Source organism: Molothrus aeneus, chromosome 3, assembly GCF_037042795.1.
Source record: "Molothrus aeneus isolate 106 chromosome 3, BPBGC_Maene_1.0, whole genome shotgun sequence".
NCBI lineage: Eukaryota > Metazoa > Chordata > Aves > Passeriformes > Icteridae > Molothrus > Molothrus aeneus.
In genome coordinates, this window is record NC_089648.1 from 83,783,519 (window position 1) to 83,805,476 (window position 21,958).

Sequence of the window (21,958 nt, forward strand, 5' to 3'; positions counted from 1 at the left end):
CTATGTTAAATGTCAGTCCAAAGTAATTTCTCCCACTTCAGGGATTTTGCGGTAATCTTGAGAGAAATTTAGCATAAAGCATTGCTGGATTTAGGGAACAGAGTTACTGGCCTTAAGTTACCAGTATACTTCATAAAAATTTTTAATTCTTCTAGAAAATGTAGCATAATGCAATCTGTCAGATTTTTCCAATCCGAATGATTCTCTCAGTTGTGCATGCACCTCTTTTTCTGATTCATAGTAGGTAGATCAACTACCTCATGCCTGCTAAAGACTTCCCTGAGGAAGATGAAGTGACTTTGGGTCATTTTACTTTTTGAAAACTGTCTTTGGGCCATTTTACTTTTTCAGTCAGCTGGACTCTGCTTGGCAATGAGTAAACTTCAGAGAATTCTGCATTTACGGAACTATTCAGCACTAATTCCAAAACCAATTAATTCAAGCAAGGTCACATTGGATGAGGAAGTTTTCAATTAGAACTCCTACAATTACTCAGAATGCCTGAGGAATTGCAGGTTTCCCTTCTCCAGACTTCAAGCTATTTTCAGCTTTCCATTTTCAAATAAAGGGCTACATAAGGTGAATTTTTACAGCCCATGTTTGATATTTAGCCACAAAACTCTCATGGTCAGTGAACTGATTGCATAATCATTACTTACAAAAATAAACAGATGAGAATATGATATTTCACAGAGAAATTGTACTGTTCCATAGCATGGCTACCCCTCCAAACCCTAAAAGGACTGATTCACTGGTTGCTATCTGAACACTAATAACATTAGTTATTGTTTTAAGGTTTTACTGGTTTGTCAGGTTTTTTTGCCACATATGAGGATACCAAAGGTGGGGAAAAGCCATGGTGCTTTGACACATATCACATACATATGACACCCCTCCCATGAGAAAACATAAATGTCGGGACTGTTGAGCTTGGGAAAGAAAAAACTCAGAAGGAATTTTATAAATGTATATAAATATAAAAAATGAGGGAAAAAAGCTCTTCGGTTCTTAAAACAAAAATCATTTATGAGTAACAGATGTGTGATTTTCTTTTATTTCCTCAAGTATGAGATACTTCATCCAGGTGGCTGTTTGGACCTTCTAAATCTGATGCACTATGGCTAGGAAAACCCAGCCAAATGGGGGAAAACTTATGCATGAAGTAACATCCCCACAATTTCTGTTCTTTCTATAGAAATAAATGCTCAGTCTGAGAGGATTTTACTGGTATCCATTGCTAAGTAATGGCTAGCAGTGGAATCCACAACAGATATGTTTAAAAACACAAAGCATTGAGTTCAAATAAGATATAGAAGGTTGTGTTCTCAATCATAATTTAGTATGTTGACTTTCCTTAATTACTGTTGGGGCTCTATGGAATTATCTGACACTCTAACTCTCTGCAGGAAACACCATCTATCTCTTGGAGCATTTGGGCATCCTGAGTTAATCCTTTGATGCTGTGCTGACTTGTGTTCCTACACTGTGAGAATAAATCTTATCCTAACAAATGATGAACCCAGTTCTACACTTGAATACACACACATAATTTTCATTGCTCTGGGTGTATCTGGAGAGCATAATTAGTCTTTAATTTTTTTTACATATTGAAGTTTTGCTGCTATGCTGACACTGCTGTTCAAGAGCAGCTCTACATGGTAGAAAGTCACTAGGATGAAGGTGACACAAACACTTTGGTTCAAGGACTTTGACAAGAGGGCCAAGGAGCTGTCACAGCTGTTCACAACTCTGGGATTCCTGGAGATGGAGTAAGGCTGTGCTAATCAGGGCTGCCTGGCCTCCTCAAGCTGATGAGGCATGAAAGCAGTTGGAGCAGTAGCCAGGAGCTTTTCATAATTTTCATTCTCCCTGGTGCAGATTATCTTCAGAGTCAAAGATAAAAATGAAGTCACTGCCTTCCCTCTATGGTTAGTTTAAAAATGTGTAATGATTGTTTCTCTCTTGCTCCTGCTGTTCTGTGCTTGACAAAATTCCTCCATACCCACTGGATTTGCCAGACATCTGCTTCTTTTTTTATTAAAAAGGATACCTATGCTGCCTCCCCTGGCAAAATTTGGCTTCAAAGCTGTTCTGTTCAAAGAGTTTTCTAAGCTATGTTTTCTTTATGGTATTATATGGTTAAAAAAGAAGTAGAATTTATCAGAAAAATGTAACATGCAAGGAAGGTGATTCACTGCTCAGTTTTAAACCTTCCTGATGTGTTAGAAGCTGACAGTGGCAGATGTAAATCTCAGCCCAGCTATTTACCCTGAGGTTGCCAGAGGCTTTGTGTGTGCAGCTGAGGGAAGCACACAGGGTTGGTGACCCTGGAAGCACCAGTTCATTGTGCTTCCTTGCAGTGAAAAAGAAGGAAGGACTCTGCCTGTGCTTCTCCTCCTGGGAAAAAAAAAATAACCTCCAAGGACTCTTTTCAGAAGCTCTGCATGTGTTCGGTCCTGGGTTTTGTTGAATGTGTGTGTGTCAGGAGCCATAATGATGATATGTGTACTGGAACTACATTCCTGGCTGTGCTAGCTATACAAACATCATTGGATCCATTTCTGCGTCAGGAAACTTATTCAGACTCAGGTCTATCCTAGAATGACAACTGATAAACCTGATACTCAAAACATCCTGGAAAAGATTTTTTCCAGACCATCAGAGAAAATAAAGACACCAAAATTGGTGACATTCCTAGGGCATAACCTGACAGAATTAGCCTTTGACCAGACAGGTTAGTTGAATTGCATTGGGTTAACCTCCAAGTCAAGTCAACTAAACATAGATGCTTTTGTGCAATCTAGTTGTCTAAGTTCCCATGACAACAAACTCTGATTAGTTCAGAGACAATTGACTGGTACCATTTGAGACTTCCATACAGGACCTAGACGAGAATTGCATCATTCTAGACAAGAAACTGTTGGGAAGAAGGCTTTGGTACCTATGTTTTGGTGAGTTTGACTCAGACTGAATACAGTGTATGGATGCTATTGTGCACCAACACAGAATCAACAAACCTCAACCTACACTGAGGTGTTTTACTGTCAATGAACAGCATTTTGATTAGTCTTGACAAAGTCTTGCTTGCTGTAAGGCCAAGGTTCAGTCTCAGTATATAGTCCATTAAAATATACCCACTGGAAACCACAAATACCAGAGTAATCCCAACAGCACACTGCTGCTCCTCAAGGGCAACTAGGGGACACCCAGGGTTCTGGAAGATAGCTTGAAGTGAGGAACCTATCACTTGGCTTTCTGAGAATGAGAACAGCCTATCAAGGACACATCAATGAGTCATGAATTTTATATGCATTTCTTTACCTTTTCGGACATTTCTGTGTCCAGAAAAAACATGTATTTCCACACTCTGTCTCCTTCCCCCAGTCTAAGAAATTATACAAATTTCAGTCATAAAAGTTCATCTCATGTGATACATTTATCTAAAATGTATGTTTCAAAGGCAATCACTTTAATTCCCCATTATATCCAGTGGATATCTATGTTCTTTATAACTTGTACCATCTATGACAGAAGTGGTCCTCTGGACATCACTGTTTCTCTCTGTTGTCTATTAAAATAGTCTACAATGATGGCATTGCATAGCTAGCTAACTTCCATTAATCTAAGGCAAAAGTTAAACCTATTCAAATTGCATTATAGGATGAAAACTAAGGTTAAACTTGGGTCCCACTGAAAACAAGGATAACTGAGAGAACCTAAAATCTGAGAGATAAAACACAACAGCATCATTTTCTACACCTAAATACAGGGACGGAAGCCTGCAAGTAGCTTTTTTAGTTTCAACTGGTTTTGACACTGGTTTTGACATTCATATTTACTCCATCTGCTTCTTGGTTAAAATGGTTATTGGATTTGACAAAAAAGTGCTCTCTGAGTTTGTGTCCAGACTTGTAATCTCTGTGGATTAAATTAATTGTTTAAAGGTACTAAATTGCATTTGTTTAAAATATTTAGTAATCACTTATGTTCCTTAATGTCAGATTATCATAATATAGTGATAAAATTATGCAACATTTCCTTAAGGGTAAGTAAGCTAATTGTTTTTCTCATCCTACTTGTCTTAAAATTCCTTACTGTAAATTGAATAAAATGACAAGCGACACATAGTTACTGTAAGAAAGAGACTAGAAAATAGAAAAGTAAAACCAATTATAAGCCTACATAATATATTCATGAGGGGGTTTAGGAGGCTGATGGAAATTAATTTAACTGAGTGAGAAGGGTACATAGGAGTTTAAGAAGAAATTTTAATGAAAAATGTTTTCTTTTTTTTTTTTTAATTTCAATGTGAAAAGAGTAGCACAAGAAGAGTGATTCTCAGTGTTTGGAACTTTCTTTTCTTTGTCTCTTTCTGTGTTGACAATGTGACAAATGCAATCTGTATTCCTGAAAAGCTGCACATGTATTTTGGAAATGAAATATAGTTAAAGGAACATTTTTCCTTCCTGTAATTGAAAAACTGAGATGGTGTTTTCTAATGCAACTTCAGTATTTTGGAGGCACATAGGAACTGTTTAGAAGAGCAGTACAGCTGTCAGCACTTTGCCATGTCATCTACAGGATACTGGTTAGGCTATAATTTCTTACTAATTAACTGATCTAAAATAAGAACCCTTTGTAAGCAGTCCATCAGAAATCTATGAGGTTTGTGTTGCCCACATCTCTGTTAATTTTAGCAAAGGCCTACACTTTTTGATCTTGATGTCTTGTTTGATTTGCATTTCTGTTTTGAGACTAACATTAATTACACTGTCAAAACATATTTATCATTTATGTAACATGGAGCTGCCTACAGACCTAAGTTTTCTCAATATGGAGGTAACATCTTGTGCACAGAATTATTTGATTAGAGTAATTGCTTTTATACATTTCTTCTCCAGGGAGACTGTATTGGCTCCAGCTTTTTGCAAATTTAGTGGTAACATTTCCTCTTAATTGTTAGTTTCCTGTACAAAATCAGATAGATGTACAGAACTAAAAGGATCTACTCTGAATATCGCGGCTGACCGATTGCACACACAGATTTATTTTTTTTTAAAAAAACCACATCCAGTAATTTTGCCTCACCAAAATAATTTTTAATTGAGGTTATGTGTCGTACTAATGATTTCAGTAGTTTTTTAAAGTGCTGCACAGATTCTGTTTATCAGAGAGATGTCAAAGACAGGTGCTGCTTAAAAAAAAAAAGTTTTTTAATATGTAATTTATTTGGCAGCGGTGTCTCAGTGATGAGCTCTTTTGAAAAACTTTTTTAAAAATTGTATATAGGCAGCACAATTCTGGTCTGTGCCGATAATATGTTAATATAATGGTCCAGATCCTGAGATGGTATGAATTGGAGACTGGTTCCACTGACTTCAATATCAACATTTTCAGTGGGATTAACAGCATGGTCTAATCTACTGCTTCAAATTGGTAATTTAATTTTAAAAATTTCAGAAATACAGAAGGTTTGCTTTTCATGCCTGTCTGGAGTTAAAAAGATACCTTGGGCGAAGCTGGTACTGGCTGCTATATAGTAGCTTCAGCAGAAGGGATCAAGGTGCAGGAAATTAGGTTTCAGCCACTACTGCAGGGAAATTCCACTCAGATTTGCTTCACCATCCAGCTCCCAGGGATATGGAGCAGAGGAGATGAAGCTCCCACCTTTCCAATGAACGCTGGTAACAAAAGACAGGAGAGGTTATATCCCAGTGCAAACCAGTGTGTCACAGGAACAGAGCTTTTGGCTGGAGTTTTTCTCACCCCTTTGGGCATTTCACAGCACCATAGAACCATTAAGATTGGGTAAAACCTCCAAGGTCATCAAGTCCAACCTTTGACTGACCACCACTATGTCAACTAAATCAAGTGAACACTGCCAGTCATGGTAACTGTCAAAATTAGCTGTCCTAATTTGAGCTGGTTGTCCTTGATTGTCTTTATGGTTGCAGAGAAAAGCATAGGATGATTCATTTCCTGGTAAAATAAGCATCTAAAATGGGCAAGAATTGCCCCCAGAATTGCTTATTTTTCTCACAGTAATTCTAGAAGTGATTGGACAGCTATCTTGGACCTGGATGACTGGGTTTTTATCAGCAACTGATGTGAGGTGAGATGGATTCCCACATATAGTTCCCAAAAACTGTCTTGAAGTTCTGATGTAATTCACTGTTATTAAAAGACCCTACTTAAAATACTGGCTCGGGATAAATGCAACATTTTGCCCCCACAGACTATGCCAACATGAGACTACCAATTAACATCTGACTTTAGGGTGTAACAAATATCCAGGTTTACTTAATCACAAGATGTGTAAAATGATCCAACAGGAAAAAAGGTTGCAAAGTTATAGATGTATACTACCCAGACAATGATTTCAGGTTTAAATAAAGTGCAGCCCATCATATAAACTGTGCTGATAAAAATCATCTGGGTGTAAGCAGTCTTTCAAAAAAATCTCATAAAAATATCACTGTGATATTTTTATATCATATATATATATATATATATATATATATATATATATATATATAATTGTTTCTTACTGTTTAATCTCAAAAGGGAGAAACAGGGTCTTTTCACAGATACCCAGACTCTAGAGTCTCTCTCTAATGAGAAGCTCTCTGGTCTCTTTATGGGCTAGGATTCATCATGGAGGCCTGAATGAGAAAAGGGAAGAAGCAGAAAGATAGGTTAACAACTAAAACATCTCTCTGATTATGTTAGAGAGAAATTTATTCAGAATTTAATTAAAGAAGTTAATTTAATTAAAACCAAAATTATCTCTTGAATTTGAATCACAGTATGACAGTGGTAAGTTTTAATGACTGCTTTTGCAAGGTTTGAATATTCTTACAATTAAAAAAACTCCCTCTCAACAACCTTTAAAATGGAGAAACTCTTGAATATAGAAAGCCCTCAGAAATTACAGGATCTTTCACCACCAGAACAGCAAGCAAAGGTGTGGACCTTTCCAGGGAGCACCAAAGGAAAGGGCTGGAGAAGCCTGGACTGTATGGGACATGGTTCCCTTGCCTGCCCTACACTCACATACAGACAGTATTTCAATTTAAGTACAAGTGGGTGTTTAGAGGAGCACTCTGAGGAACCTGATTTACATTCAGGTGCCTGTCTAGGGTCAGGTAATGGAGCAAATTGCTCTTTTCTTCTGTGCAGCCTGAGTACATAGTGCTTCAGCAATGAAAGGAGAAAGAAGAGACTCCAATCAGCAGTGTAGGTTTTGAGGTAGTCACTGAGGGCACACATTGAAAATGGCAAGCTTGGGTCCAAACAGACTGATTTACTGATTTACTTGGATCCAAACAGTCTGATTCGACCTTTTCCTCATCATTCTAACAGTTCCATTTTTTTTTTATTAAATACCAGAGGCTATACATGTTACAAAAAGCATTTTGAAATCTTTTTGTTACCACTGAACTTTAAAGGTATAACTGATTCAAGAAGGACACCCCTTACTAATGTTTCAGAATTTGACCAAGAAAAGCAGATTATTTTGTAGAATTAAACTGGCCTGTTTGGTACTACAGTCTGCTTTTAATGATGTTTGGAATCAGAGACTTATGTAGATGGAAGATGAAAAGAGGCATATATAAAAAGATGTGTCCCAACTCCCTCTCTTTTAAATGGGGACTTGTATTCTTATTTTTTACATCCATGACTCGTTAGAAAAATCATCAAATAATTAATTCTTTTTGTGAGAAATAAACTCTTTTAGTGTCTGTGGTTTTTCTTTTCTCAAAAGTCCCCTTTGATCTCTTAATGTTCTTTTAATGATCATTATTCTGTGTTTTGAGAAGTAACTGTTAGACATCCATATATACATTTTTATTTTAGGAGTAACTCAGAATTTCTAATGACCATGATGGAGAATAGTGAAGAGATTTCAGGGCATTTCAGGGACAGTCATGTTAGCTGGAACTTCCAAAACCTTTGGCTAAAACAACGTACACTAAAGACTATTCCAAAAACTGAGTACTCTTTTGATACAGGGTTAGATTTGATTGTTGCCTTTCATTATCAGAAGGCCTCTTTTTCCTCTTCTGAAATGATTTCAGGGTTGGTGTTGACTTTCCCCGTGCAAAGCAGAAGATCTAGCTCCAGCCTGGGCATCTGCATTGTGTTTCTCCTGGTGCTGTGGCTGCTCAGAGGAGCCCTGAGTGCCTGCAGCAGCAGCCCCTGGGACCTCTGCCTCCAGGGCAGCTCCCAGCTCCCTGCAGAGCAATTATCCTCCTTCTGGATAAACCTCCCTACAAAACAGAAAATCCAGTTTACTCCTGCCACAGCCATTTCCTTTAATTGATGGTGCTTTCATGTAAATCCATCACCCAGCTAATTTTGTGATCGCAGCCTAAATAATGTTATTTTGACTAAGTGCTTAATGGTTACATTGATTTGTAAAAACCCCTCAGGTGATTCTGTCTTGCAAATGGAACAAAAGTGGTGATTTATTAAAAGGCTGCCTTTTGAAAGGTGTTCTGAATGTCACCCACAGCCACTGCTATTTCATCAAATAGATCACATTTCTCCTACTGCCTTGTGTCTGTGAAGGTCTATGGCTAACCTGAAGTTATGTCTAAATTGACTTATTTTAGTAATTTTATTTCTAGTATAAACTTTGTTGACACTGGAATATGGCTGGAATAATTCATTTCTATGGCTGTATGAACAGTAACTTTTAGCAAGTTTAGACAAATACAGTGTAGATTAAGAGGGATATTCTGCTTCCAGCTGTATCACTTAAACTGTTGCTCATAAATGATCAGGAAATCTTCCTTGTATTTCTACTGTGTGTATCCAAACCACCAAACTTCCAGTTCTCCAGTGCTGGAATCATCTTCCTGGCTACTCAGTAGTATTGCCATAGTGCCTGATATTCTGGTTGTGATTGATGCTGCCTGCCTGGCATCACAGAGCACATAAAACAATTAATGTGGTTTACAGAACAGGTCATTCATAGCCACCTCTGTGCCAAACTCAGCACTGGTAGGCAGTCTTGTGCATGTGAGGGTCTGGCACTTAGGATACCAATTCTTACAAAACTAATTTGATATTTTACACTTTTCCTGACTAGGTGAGAAATTAATGCATGTTATGCTGCATTGTTACAGCACAGAACCATTTTGTTTATTCTCCATTTCTCTAAATGCCCTTCCTTAAAGGAAAATCTAGTGGAGCCAATTGCACATATTTATGTTGAAGTGAGGCAAGTACCCAAGCAGTTAATACTTTGATTCAAATAGGTGTCTGAAATACCCATATGGTTTAGAATTAGAACAGCTTGTCACCATTTTTGTAATTTTTGATTCATTATTATAAGCTAATAGAAGGAGACAAAATGTATGTTCAGAATTTAAAAAAATATTTTTCCCACTTTATTAAATTAGGCAAAAAATAAATTCTGCTTTTTATATCAAGATAGCCTTTGAATACAACTGGAAAGAAAATTTTAGTTTCTTTTTCTAGTTTATTCATAAAAAGACATATTTATGTCTTGTGCCATCTGCTTTATTTTTCCTTGCATTTCAGAGCAGCTATAGATTTTGCAAACTGATTAACAGCATTGCAGAGGCCTGTTGCTTTTACTTTGATTGAACCTCATTGCTCAGCAGCAGGACTGGAAAGAGAAATATCAGGAATATTCAGGATATGCAGACTAAAACCACTAAAAAATTAAAGAAATCAGAAAACTAAAGAATTCAGAAATCTTTGGTCAGCACTAGAAACAACAGGAGATTATCCTGGACTGACGTTTTACGTGTCCAAACATGGAGCAGGTCGCTGGCGTCTGCTCAAGTGCACAATTTGAATCTGTCTGAAGCCATCCTGTGCCAGCTCTGCCCTCCTGGGGCTCTTCCACAGGCCTGCCTCATGCTGGGTCTCATCTCCTGCTGTGGTGCTGCCTCTGATGCTCAGCTTGTCTGCACTGAAGTCAAGACTTCTCCATCCCAGTCCTGTTCCAGTTCTATTTTCAGCACCAGTGCCCTGTGGAGCCGTGGGGCACTGTCCTCAGCCAGTGCTCTGCACCCCAGGACTGCTGCCCAGCACCAACCCTCTCTGTGGGGCCAGCAAAGTCCTCCAGAGCTCTGAGTTTGCAGAATGATGACTAAAAATGGGGAAGACACAAAGCAGTGCTGAGGAGGTTTTATATGCTTGCTTTGGACTAATAACTACTAAGGCAAATAAAATGTACAGGGTAGAGAATGGTGCAAAGGTGGCAGGAGCCCCTGTCCATCAGCAGAAGCAGATGATAAATAAAAAGTTCATTTTCAGTTAGGAGCAAGAAATGTTTCTTCCCATATATGATGTGTTGCATTTACAATTGCCAGGACCAAGAACCAGACATGATAGAAAAGGGTTATTGTTGATACTATTCCCAGATGCCATTGCTAATGGAAACAATTTGCAAGTGAATAAAGTTTCATGCTTCAGACCTTAAGGCAATACTTATTTATTAGAGATCTAAACCCAAACATGAACAGTAAACTGTGGATTACTGTGTTACTTTCTCCTTTAACAGGACCCTAATCTGTTATGTAGCTGTCTCTTAAGTCACCAACACATGCCAGGTTATCCCATTTAATTCACTAGAACCACTAGAATTATTAAAGCAAATAGAATTTGGTAGCAAGATTTGACTCTCAAATGCAGGTCTCTATCCTCTTACTTGATTTTGTTAGTCTCCAATTAGTCCCAGATTTCTGTCTCTGAAACTGTTATTCCAGATACAACTCATTAACAGTGTAGAGATGGATTTTTTTTCATTCCCTGTTCAATATTTGATCTCTGTGACTGTATAGGAATTAATTGAATTTCTTCCTGCCATATTTCACTGTAAAAATGTAGCCAGTTTCCCACAAACTTCCAGTCTACTGGAAGTTTCTTCTACTTGTTCCAAGAACATCTGTGGGATTTTTAATTTCTGTTTAGTGTTCATGATCAAATGCTTGCCAGAACACTGCAGTTACTCTAATACCTGGTGGCTTTAAATCATGTCACTCCACTGAAATAATCAGACTTTTTTAGAATAAAATATTCAATCCTAGGGGGAGAAAAAAAAGGGGGGAAGAAAAAAAGGCAAGAAATTGTTTTGGTTTTGCCACAGGAAGAATTTTTCTTTTTCAGAAATGTAAATGAAGATTAAGTCATCTAAGAAGGGCTGCAACAGCAGTTTAACATTTATATTCATTAGACAGAGAAGTGATCTGCTGCTCAAGTAGTAGGGATATACCTGCTTGTGATGTTTCATTATCACGTTAACCATATGTTTCATTATTCACTGCTATTCTTTTACATGAAGACAGATGTAAAAACAGTAAAGTAGTTATCACAGTGATAACCTGTCTTATGTTACAGGTAAAATTGGCTTCCTGTGCTGGATAATGTTCACCCTATTTCACCCCATTTTCTCTATTTATGTTTCCCAGCATGTTGATCGGTTGCATCTAAATTTGCAGAGTGGGGGAGCAGTATTATGGCAACTCTCTTAGTGGAAACATTCCTCAGACCCACTACTTGAGTTCATTAGACACTGTCTTAATTTCCAAGATTTACAGCCTCCCCCTTCTTCTGTGAACTTTCTGTACTCCCTAAAGCATCTGAAAAATACTGAGGTTTTTTTCTTCTTAATTGCTGGTGACAAAATTGACAGGAGATGACTGGTGATAGGACAACAAAATTGCACTTCAAAAAAAGCACAGTCTCAGATACTGAAGAGCATGTTTCATGTGTTTTACATGTTTCACTCTGTTTGAGTAATTTAGCTCAGAGCAAGGCTCTAAATCTCTACCAGAATTGAGCGGCATCAATAGTAATTCAAAATGTTCTTTAAATGGAAGTTTTCTTTCCTAGCTCAGGCTTTCTCTCTTTTATGTATGATATCACTTTAATTTATGATTTTCAAGAGTCAACATTTAAGAGTCACTTTCTCTAGACCCACTGTTCACACAGACTAGCCTGGTGATACAGGTTCAGCAGTCCAAGGTGTTAATTCCCAAGCTGATCTCTACATTCCAGATAGCTGCAACATGGCCTTATAAAAAAAGGAGAGGCTGACTTCATTGCTCATCAGCCCCTACTGGTGTAACGAGGAGAGGAACTCTTACAGAACCTTTTTTGGACTCAAGTAACCCCAATTCCAAGGTTACCTGAGTAACTGCTGCAATGTCAATCCATTAGTAACACCAGACAAAGGCAAGCTTACTCCTGTAACTATACAAGAAGTGAATTGGACTTGGTTTCTCCATACAGGAAGAAAGATATACCACAATTCCTTTTTTTTAATCAGCTGCTAATTTTATGAATTATGATTGTATGTGCTTTGGGGAAAATACTCTTCAACAGCAGAAATACTCTTATTAGTACCAAAAAAAAGTGAAAAAGTGTTTAGTGGGCTTAGACAATTAGAAAATTCAGCTCTGTGATATTAATGATTAAATATTAATATCTTTGAAATTTTTAAAATTTTGTAAGGATGCAGTATTGGCACAGTTCTGCATCTGTAGAGTTTTATTGGATGTTTGTTGAGCCTTATGCTGGAAGACGGAATCTATGTTAAACCAGCTGCAGAACTGCTCTGCTCATCAAAGTCTTAATAGCTTTGCATATATTAGAATATTTTTAACATGCCTTGAATTTTCTTTTATTAATGGTATTGAAAAAATTTTAAAATATATGCTTCTTGCACAAATAAGTAGCCAACCTTGCCTAATTCCAACCAGTGTAGCTGGCAGGATTTTAAGAGGTTATAGTGTGGCAAACCATAAAGTAGTGTGGTATACCACAAAGCTCACAGTTCAGACAATAAGAACAGAGAAAAAAAATCTTCCTTTATTCCTTTTATGAGCTTTATCCCTTAATCTCAGAAGCCTCAGTGTGTTCTTACCCAGCACAAGTTTTAACACACATATCCTTGCAAACTCTCTTTCATCTTCACTGTAATTTGGGACTCTCATTTCCACCCTTTCCTTCTTCCTTGTTGAAATAAAATCTTTCTATGGATAGCCATCTGATTCTGAGTGACACTTTCAAATAACAGTGAGGTTGATGAAGAGTACTACATTACACCATCACAATTTTTAAATAGCACAATCTTAGGGTAATTTCTGTTGTCAAGTTTCCATCAGATTAATCTTGATTTCTCTCTTTCCTTTTTTCTTTCTCTTTTTCTTTCTGCTTATTTTTCTTTTTTTTTTCTTTTAATTTTTCCCATAGCTGTAACTTATACAAGTTACAAGAAAACACCACCGCCAGTACCCCCTCGCACCACTTCCAAGCCGCTGATCTCCGTGACGGCGCAGAGCAGCACAGAGTCCACGCAGGACGCGTACCACGACGGCCGGGCCCAGAGGATATCCCCCTGGCCGCAGGACGGGCGAGCCATGTACAACTCCACCGACAGCCTGGACAGCAACAAGGCCATGAACCTGGCCCTGGAGACAGCGGCTGCCCAGCGCCACGCGGCCGAGAGCCAGAGCACCTCCATACGCACCAGTGACAAGGCCATCCTCGTGACAAAAGCAGAGGAGTTCCTCAAGAGTCGCCGCTCCTCTATAGGGATCCAGGTAGTCTATCATATACACCTGTATTCCTTGTCTTCTTCCTGTAAATAGCATAGAGTGAGTCATTCAGCTTCACTAGCTCTGATAATCTCCCAAACAACCCCTGGCTGCTTAGCAGTAATTGCAATTCACATCATGGCTGTGCAGAAAAGTCTTCAGCTAATGCACTGTACATGGGAGACAATGAATGAATAAATCTCCAGGGAGGTTACCTGTCATTAACACTTGATATGAAAATTATACTGCAGAGCTACAGGTGAACAGCATGTTCATCTCCTTCCCTCCGTGAATTAACAGTCCTTTTAATAGAATTTCACCAGCTTTAAAATGCTTTACTGTACTTTTTCCATTATATTTCTCTTTTGACCTTGGAAAATGAGTAAAGCCAGTCAATCTTCAAGTATTCTACCTAAAAAGAGACCCTTGCTCTTTTAGTTGTGCTGGGAAGAAGGTACCAAAAAAGATAAAGAAATGTTCTGCTGTAGATACAGCATAATTAGAGATGGCAAGTAATAAAAGAACATTAATAAACACAGTCTTTGAGCATTCTTCCATTTGTCCATCAAAACCCACAATATTTATTTCACCTGACAAAATGTGTGTCAGACTGTGGAAAGCTTAGTCAAGTTCTGTTGTTTCAGGCAAATGAAATAAGACAATTCCAAATGCAAATTTTGATTGCTATTCCTTCTTCTAAATGGTAAGTGCTAGATAGCTAGAAATGGTCATTTGTTCAAATCCCTAGGAAATACCAAGTAGTAATAAAAATTGGAAAGTTGAACTTGCAAAGAATGCGAAGTCCTTTGAGACAGCAGTGGAAGAAAATTTTGGCTTCTGTTCTGCTGAATATCCCCTTTTACATGACTGGGTTCACTTTTGCACTTACTTTTGCTAGATTAGCTACAGAGAAACTGACATTTATTTTGACATAGGTATTGTGGAGACAGCAACATAGATCTTGAGAAGGTAATCATCCATGTAAAAACGCCCAGTGAGTGGCTGTATATTAGAAATATACAAGAATATAAAAGAAAGTATGTGATTTTCTTTAAAAAGTAGTAGTTGCATTTCCATTAATTATATAATATAATCACAGAAAAGTGTTTGGGTTAAGCCTATCACAGCTGCTGATTGAACTTTACAGGTTAACATTTTAGCATGCTGTAATTTTGCTGTTCCATAATGCATTAGACTAATGGGAAGGAATCAGCTTTGCCAGAAAGCTGTTTGTCCATTTCCTTGACAAAAAAGTATTTGATTCTGATCCTTTGGATGCAGAAAAGTAGAATTCAATTTAACAACCATGGCAAAATAGTCAGATGCCTACTTTTAAAATGTTTTACAGAGTAATTAGTGTATCCTAAATTGTTCAGAGAAGGAGCTTGGGAGATAACACTGAAAAGTTCAAAGGAGCAGCAAAGAAATCTTTGGTACCTTTTAGCTCCTAACCTGAAACTAACTATTCAGAAAGGAATAGTATCTAGTGTTGTTCTTATCTCTCCTTTACAGCAACTGTGCACAGTGGTTATTTATCAATGTTGGTGTCTTGATTTGGTCAGTCTTGATATTCCAGCAATTAATTCTGGAACTTTGATTACATCACTTGATCCTGTTTATAACTACAGGTGATGACCAGTACTTTTCACTGGGCCCTGACCCTTCTTTATGTGTGTTGTGTTTAATCATATGTGCTTATTATCCACAAAAACACCTGTTTCCCTGGGGGCAGCAGATCTTCCATGGCAGCTTGCCATCTGACACTTGGACTGTAACAGTGGTCCTCAGATGCACACATGGAGAAAGGCAAATGTTGTTTGCAACAGCAAGTTTTAGAAGGGCGAGCTGTTTATTATCTTTCAAGAAATACAAACTTCTTTGTTGTACCATTTGACATTAGAAAATGTGGAATTTTCAGCAGTACACTGAGCACATTTTAGTTGTTTGGGGTTTTTTTCAGCATTAAGCTTCAAACATCACATTAGTGAGAAAAATACATTTCTGCAGTATTTTTAAATAGGAAATACATTTTGTTATATTGCTATTGCCAAGTTTGAACAGAAAAAAACCCACAAGGTAGAATGTTCTTATTGCAAACTACACAAATAGTAATTTGTATACTCAAAGTACAGTTGCAGTATTTAATTTCTTTTAGACTTCTGTGTCAAAGTACCTTGGAAAAGGATGTTTTTTATTTACATATTTCCTTGATTGACTAAATGACTTGTTTTCTCATTAGCATGCCATGCCAGGGTAATGCATTGAATTTGCATTTATTTGCATTAGTTAATTTGCTATCAGGATGGTTAATTTGTTCATTTTTTACTGTTCCACTCCTTTAACACATTGATGGGAGAATGTTTGCCAAGAGAGCTTCATACAGGAGCAGAGAGGAACAAAGGTACAGAGTGACCAGCGGTGTCACTGCAAGTGGAAACAAAATGGACCCAGCCTAGGGCAGCTTTGAGATATATGATTTGTGCAGAGTACATGTGGTGAATAGGGGTCCTTTTGAAAAGCCCTGGCATGCTAGGAATGTGCCAATAGGGTTGGTATTCACAGGCACAGAGAGCTTGAGCTCCTAGAGAAGCACTGGAGTTACTATACATCTGTAACACCTGTCTGCAGAGACAGGGAACAGCACAGATACACTAATCCATCTCATGGTGTGTTAGCTCTATCCCTGATGGGATTTCAAACAGAAAAATAAAAGCTTTAGAAACGAAGCTTTTTCAGAAAATAGCTGGGGGCTTTGTGTTTTTGGGGGGTTTTTTTGTGTTTTATTTTTTCCACTGTCATATTTAAATCAAGACAAATATTGTCAAGCATGTCAATAGACACTGGGAAAAATGCTGACTTATAAATTGAAATTAATTTCAAAATACTGATTTTGAGATTAAAAATTTATTCAGCAATTGAAAGAATGTATGGATATAAAAAGAACAATACTCTTGTAATACTAGTAGCTCTAAACCTCCTATCTGTCTTCTATCATGACAGCAAAAGACTAATCAAAGTATGTGAATTAAAATGGAGAGTAGAGATTGTTAAGAGTAAAATAAGCACTAAATCAGAACAAGGTTGTTGCTAAGATATTTTCCAGGATTTTCCTTGCTCTTTTGCACACCCTAGTATATATGCTAATGATTAACATTTCAAATCTGCTCTACTTATAAGCCATTTCATATTAAAAGCATTGGGAATGTGAAATATATGAGAAAACATGTCAAGGAATTCCTCCTATTTATTTCAAGTCTTCAAAACATGCAGTCCTTTGTTTCTTCTCTATTTAAAAGACATCAAGGCTTCTCAAATTGAAGAGAAACCCTGGAAACAAATGAGATGGAAACAAATATTCTAAGTGTGAAGGCTGATTCACAGTCATATTTTTGGAGACAAGCCCTAATTGTAGCATAGAGAATGGACTCAGTCATCTTCATTTATCATCAGAAGATCACGCTTCAAAATACTTAGTGTGTTTTTTTATAATCTCCAGAATCTACATTGAACAAATCCTTCTTATAAATTAAAGGCTATATCCAGGGAGATTAATGCAATAGCTTCCTTGCATAAGTTTTTTGTGACAAAAGGAGATCTTCTGCATAATTTATTTATATATATGTGTGTATATATATATATTTATACATATATATATAGATATAATTCATGTCACAAAGTAAGAACATTGTTCATGATATTCTGCACTCTCAAACTAGAACTTCCCTTTAACACAAAGCATTTTGTACCCATAGTTAAATGTACTTAGATAGGCACCTACATTTTCTTTGCACAGTTTAGGTTATACCATCTTCATCAGTGCTCTACTTCAATGTATACACAGCAGTCAAAAGAAATATTTGCATTGATTACACAAGTGTTTGGACAATAAATGATCCAAAGCTACAGAAGTACTGTTTATTCTCCTCCTAAAATGACTGTTAGACTGTGCTTTTGTGAGAGGAGTGTATGAAGTCCTTTGCCTGGAGAAGTCAGTGAATATTTGTTGGTTCAGAGCAATTTGCTACTTAGCATTAAATGCACCAAAAAAAAGTTATCAGTGACCTCTGCTGTGTACATGATTCTCTTGCTACAATCTCATATATGCTTGACATAAATCCCATTTCTAAACTCTGGCTTGTATTTTTAGTAAAAAGTGATTTCTTAAAAGATCAGAGGAAGTTTTCAAGCTGCTTCTTTTGATAATTGGCAGCTACTGTGCCATGCCACATATTTGAGTAGTCCAGATGTTCAGCTGGGAATTAGCAGAGTGGCAAAATGGAGCTCCATGGTGAGACACAAAAAATCTCACTAGCATTAAAGTATAGGTTTATTTTGCTGGGTTTCTAAAAATTATTTTGAAAGAATGTATGTTTTTAGCTGGTTAAAATCTTCCATCAGTAAAGGAAAGCAATAGCTATTAGTACTGTAATTCTATTTGAAGTGTTTTTCCTACTTTGAAGTCACTGCATACAAATAAGGTCAGCCCATACCTAAGAGTGGTTATCTAAATTCACAATTACGTGCACTTGATCTAGTGTCAAAAGTAGTGTTGTCTACTCTATTTTAGTCTTGTTATCACTGAGAAGTCTATGCAAGAGAGGAAGGGTGAATTATTTCCCTTCCTGTACATCATCAGAGAGATTGTTTATTAAACTCTAATTATTGAATAAATTGGTTACAGCAGTGAAAACCCATTGAGGGCAGTGAAGTCGCATGGGGAGAGATAATGTGGCCTGAAGGACTCTTACTGCTAATGCTTAGGAGAGTGAAGCAAAAGCCAACAGGTTAAAATCTGTTTTCTTATGCATTGAATATATTAACTTCAAGTCTACCTTTGAGACAGTATGCATAGAAGCTTAGACTGGATTTTTTAGGATGCTGCAATGTTATTGCAGTTGCAGTGCTCATGTTTAAGATAAAATGCCGATTTTAAGAGACTTTTTGTTCTTTTTTTGGCGATGAGAGAGGAAGCTGATTTACTCTATTAGATCTAGTCCTTTCTTCTGCTTTTGATATGACTGTCTATTTTTTCTTTCCTCTTATGTGTGAGATTCCATCAAAAGCATATAAAGATAAAATTCTTCACATTGTTTGCTTTACTGAGACTGTGGGCCAATTTGAAAATATTAAGTGTTTTATAACCCATGTAAATATTAAAACAATAATGAATCAAGGACTATAATAACAGATTTAGTGAAAGTTATTTGAGTTTCAAGAGTCACATAATCAAACCAAATGTATTACTTTTATCCTCTGCTCATTTGAGTTTAGCCTGGCCAATCAGATGAAAGAGTTTCCTGCTGTTTTCTAGTAGGAGTCTTTATAATATCTGTCATACAGCAATGCAATTTGTTTGTTCATTTTTTTTCTTTATGATTGCAAATTACTGTCTTATTTTCCACTTTTGCTTGTCTTGGTATTTGCCTCCATTTTACATTTTGCTGGTTGTTACAATATTTGCAATGCTAGATTTTGCCTGCACATGCACACAGACACACACAAAAATTGGCATTCTCCTGCTGTTACAAGGCATAGTGAGAAAATGAAAGCATTAAAATACCAAGGCAATCATCAGGTCGTTTATTTAGTGTCAATCTTGGCAAGCTGGAGGGAAGGACAAATTGGCAAGACTTTATATCTAGAGATAAGTAATATAATTTTTATTTTGACACCTGGATCATCATTTTTCTGATAATTTTTTGGAATAAAATTTTAGAGTGTATTACTTCATTTGTGCCTGTGAATTTTAGGTATCAATTGCATATTGCGTAAATTACTCAGGATTATATCTCCAGGTGAAATGCCAGTAAATAAATACTTGAAAACAGACCAATAAAAACCTTTTTCTCCATGTGTTGCATCAATAGAAAGATACCAAACCATTCCAAATAAAGGTAAGATAAATCTGCCTCCACATATCAGAAGCAGAGTTCAAAAGAAGACCTGCTATTTCTTACTAAACCAGACAATGTAGCTGGCAAAAACAGGTATGTTTTTGATATGCAATAATGAAGAAGGGTGTGTGTTACAAGTCTGCCTGCTTTGTTCCAGAAAAAATTGATGGCCCAATTGATGTTCTCTGTAGGGGCCTTTCCTTGTTTATGTCTTTGGATCATCATGTTTCCAACAACACTATGTCTGAGCTGCTGAGCATCTCCATGGAAAGCTAAAGTCTATTCTCTGTCCATTGGCTGTTGCTCACCCCCGGAGTGTTACTAGCTGTATGTTGCCCCCACAACTATGATACCCTTGACCCTCCTTACCCTATTTCTGTGTTCAGGAATGGTTATCCTAAGGATATCACTCTTTGAAGGAAGTGCAGTTCTTTGGAATGGGCTGAAGGCAAAGACTGACATGTGAGGAGACATCAGCTTGGCTTCATCTCTCTGGCTTTGTCTCAGGTCTGAACTGGCCACAATGTCCTGTCCTTCTGTGCTGAGCCATGTGAGTGAGCAGAAGGCCCTGATAAACCCTTTGCTCCCACCTGCTCAACCTCTTCAATCTGGCCACCCACAAACCTCTTTTCCCTTGTCAAACCTTAAGGCTTGTAACCCTGTGGAGCCTGTGCCTACATCACTGACACCATCATCCAGAGTTGCAGTTCAGTTGAACAAGTTCAAGGAACTTGATTAACAAGTGGAAGTAATAAGAAATTACTATGGTCTTTTCCTTTGGACCCAGTCCAACAGAATAATAAAATAGAATTGAATTATGGAATAATTTGGATTGGAAGAGACTTTAAAGATCTAGTTACAGCCCCTGTCCATGGGCAAGAACATCTTTCACTAGACCAGGGACCTCAGGGTCCCATCCAAGTTGGCCTCAAACATACTTCCAGGGATAAGGTATCCACAACTCCGGGCAATCTGTTCCTAGATTATGTGATTTAACTCAGACTGACTGGTTGCTTTGGGATGAACCCCAGTACCACAGCTCTTAGCAACAGTTTAGACTTCCTCATCACTCCAATTGTTGTTATGGATTTTAACATCAAACTACATCTTCCAGAAAATGTTTCCCCCCCATTGGACATCATCTCTAGCACTCCTACAGGTGCAACCAGAAGACACAGTCTAAGTATTTTTTTGTTATCTGCTCTTATTCACTCCACAGTCACAGAGCAGGTCAGGTTGGAAGAGACTACAATGGGTCATCTGGTCCAACCTCCCTACTAAAGCAGGGTGACCCCAGAGCACACTGTGCAGGAGTGTATCCAGATGGTTCTTGAACATCACCAGGGAAGAAGATGCCACAGCCTCTCTGAGCAATCTCCTCCAGTGCTTGGTCACTCACACTGTAAAGTTCTTCCTTGCATTCAGTTTCTGCCCATTGCTTCTTGTCTTATTGCTTGGCACCACTGAGAAAAGCTTGGAAATATTATTTTGATATCCTCCCTTCAGATATCTGTAGGCATTTATAATGTTCCCTCTCAATCATCTCCTCTACCCCTGAGAATGAGTTCACTCTTCAAAACCTGTCCATGCATGACTGAGGTCTCATTGCAGGAGTCAAAGCTGCAAGTGTGACTTGCCTCTCTGCTCCCCCCAACAGCCTACATGAGTATCTCATTCTTTGCCCAGTTAATTCAGGAAATTAATGTGTTTTATATGCAGCTTTCCTCAAATCACTGAAAGGACTAGCTGAATGCCTAGTCCCTCACTTAGACTAGAATTTGTTATTTAAGGCTCTTTTGGACTCTTCTTTGCTATAGATAAGTCTGCACTTCCTGATAGACATCTCTTTGTGCTAACAGCTGGACCTTATGGCTGCTTTGCATAGAGCAATGTTCTTTCAGAGACTATGACACTCCAAGCAGCTGATGCTTCTCAGCCATTGCGGCCAAGATCACCCTTAACTAGGAAACCAATTTACCTATTATTTCAGTTGGTTGTTCCGGCTTTTTTTCCCTCCAAGCTGCTACCTCTGTGGTTGAGGGGTTTTTTACTGCCAATGTCAAGAGGAATCTTTCTTTTTGTACTGACAACACCACATTCTGTTACCAAGTCTGATATATTAGTTCTCTCAATGCGCTGCCCATCAAAATGAACACAGCAAGCTTCCATGCACTTGCACTTCCAGGCAGCATGGACTCTCCCCTAGGCCTTATGTAGAGTAAAGGGAATTGCTGGGAAATGTGTCTTTCCTGAACTGTTGTCACACTGATAGCCAGACATTTTAGCACACCTGTGCCTGGTGCTATACTGTGCAGTTCAAGCATGCCATTAACATTTACTAGAGGATTCCTGCACCACCTGTTTCATTGACATCTCCAAGACTTAAACACATGTAAATATGAACATGCACTCATTGCTGGCTGGAGTTCCTTTCCATTCACCTACATGTGACTGCATGCTGAGCTATGGCTTAAAGATGGAAGGAGA

General features: G+C 37.8%; 1 protein-coding gene across 4 annotated transcripts in view; it reads left to right on the plus strand.

Annotated features, from left to right (window-relative positions):
• DLGAP2 (DLG associated protein 2) overlaps window positions 1-21,958 on the plus strand; it is a 453,649-nt gene that overhangs the window by 406,387 nt on the left and 25,304 nt on the right. For all 4 annotated transcript variants that reach the window (XM_066547283.1, XM_066547286.1, XM_066547285.1 and 1 more), the window contains one exon: window positions 13,234-13,583. In XM_066547283.1, coding sequence (XP_066403380.1) covers window positions 13,234-13,583 — 350 coding nt within the window. The remainder of the gene's footprint in view (window positions 1-13,233; window positions 13,584-21,958) is intronic.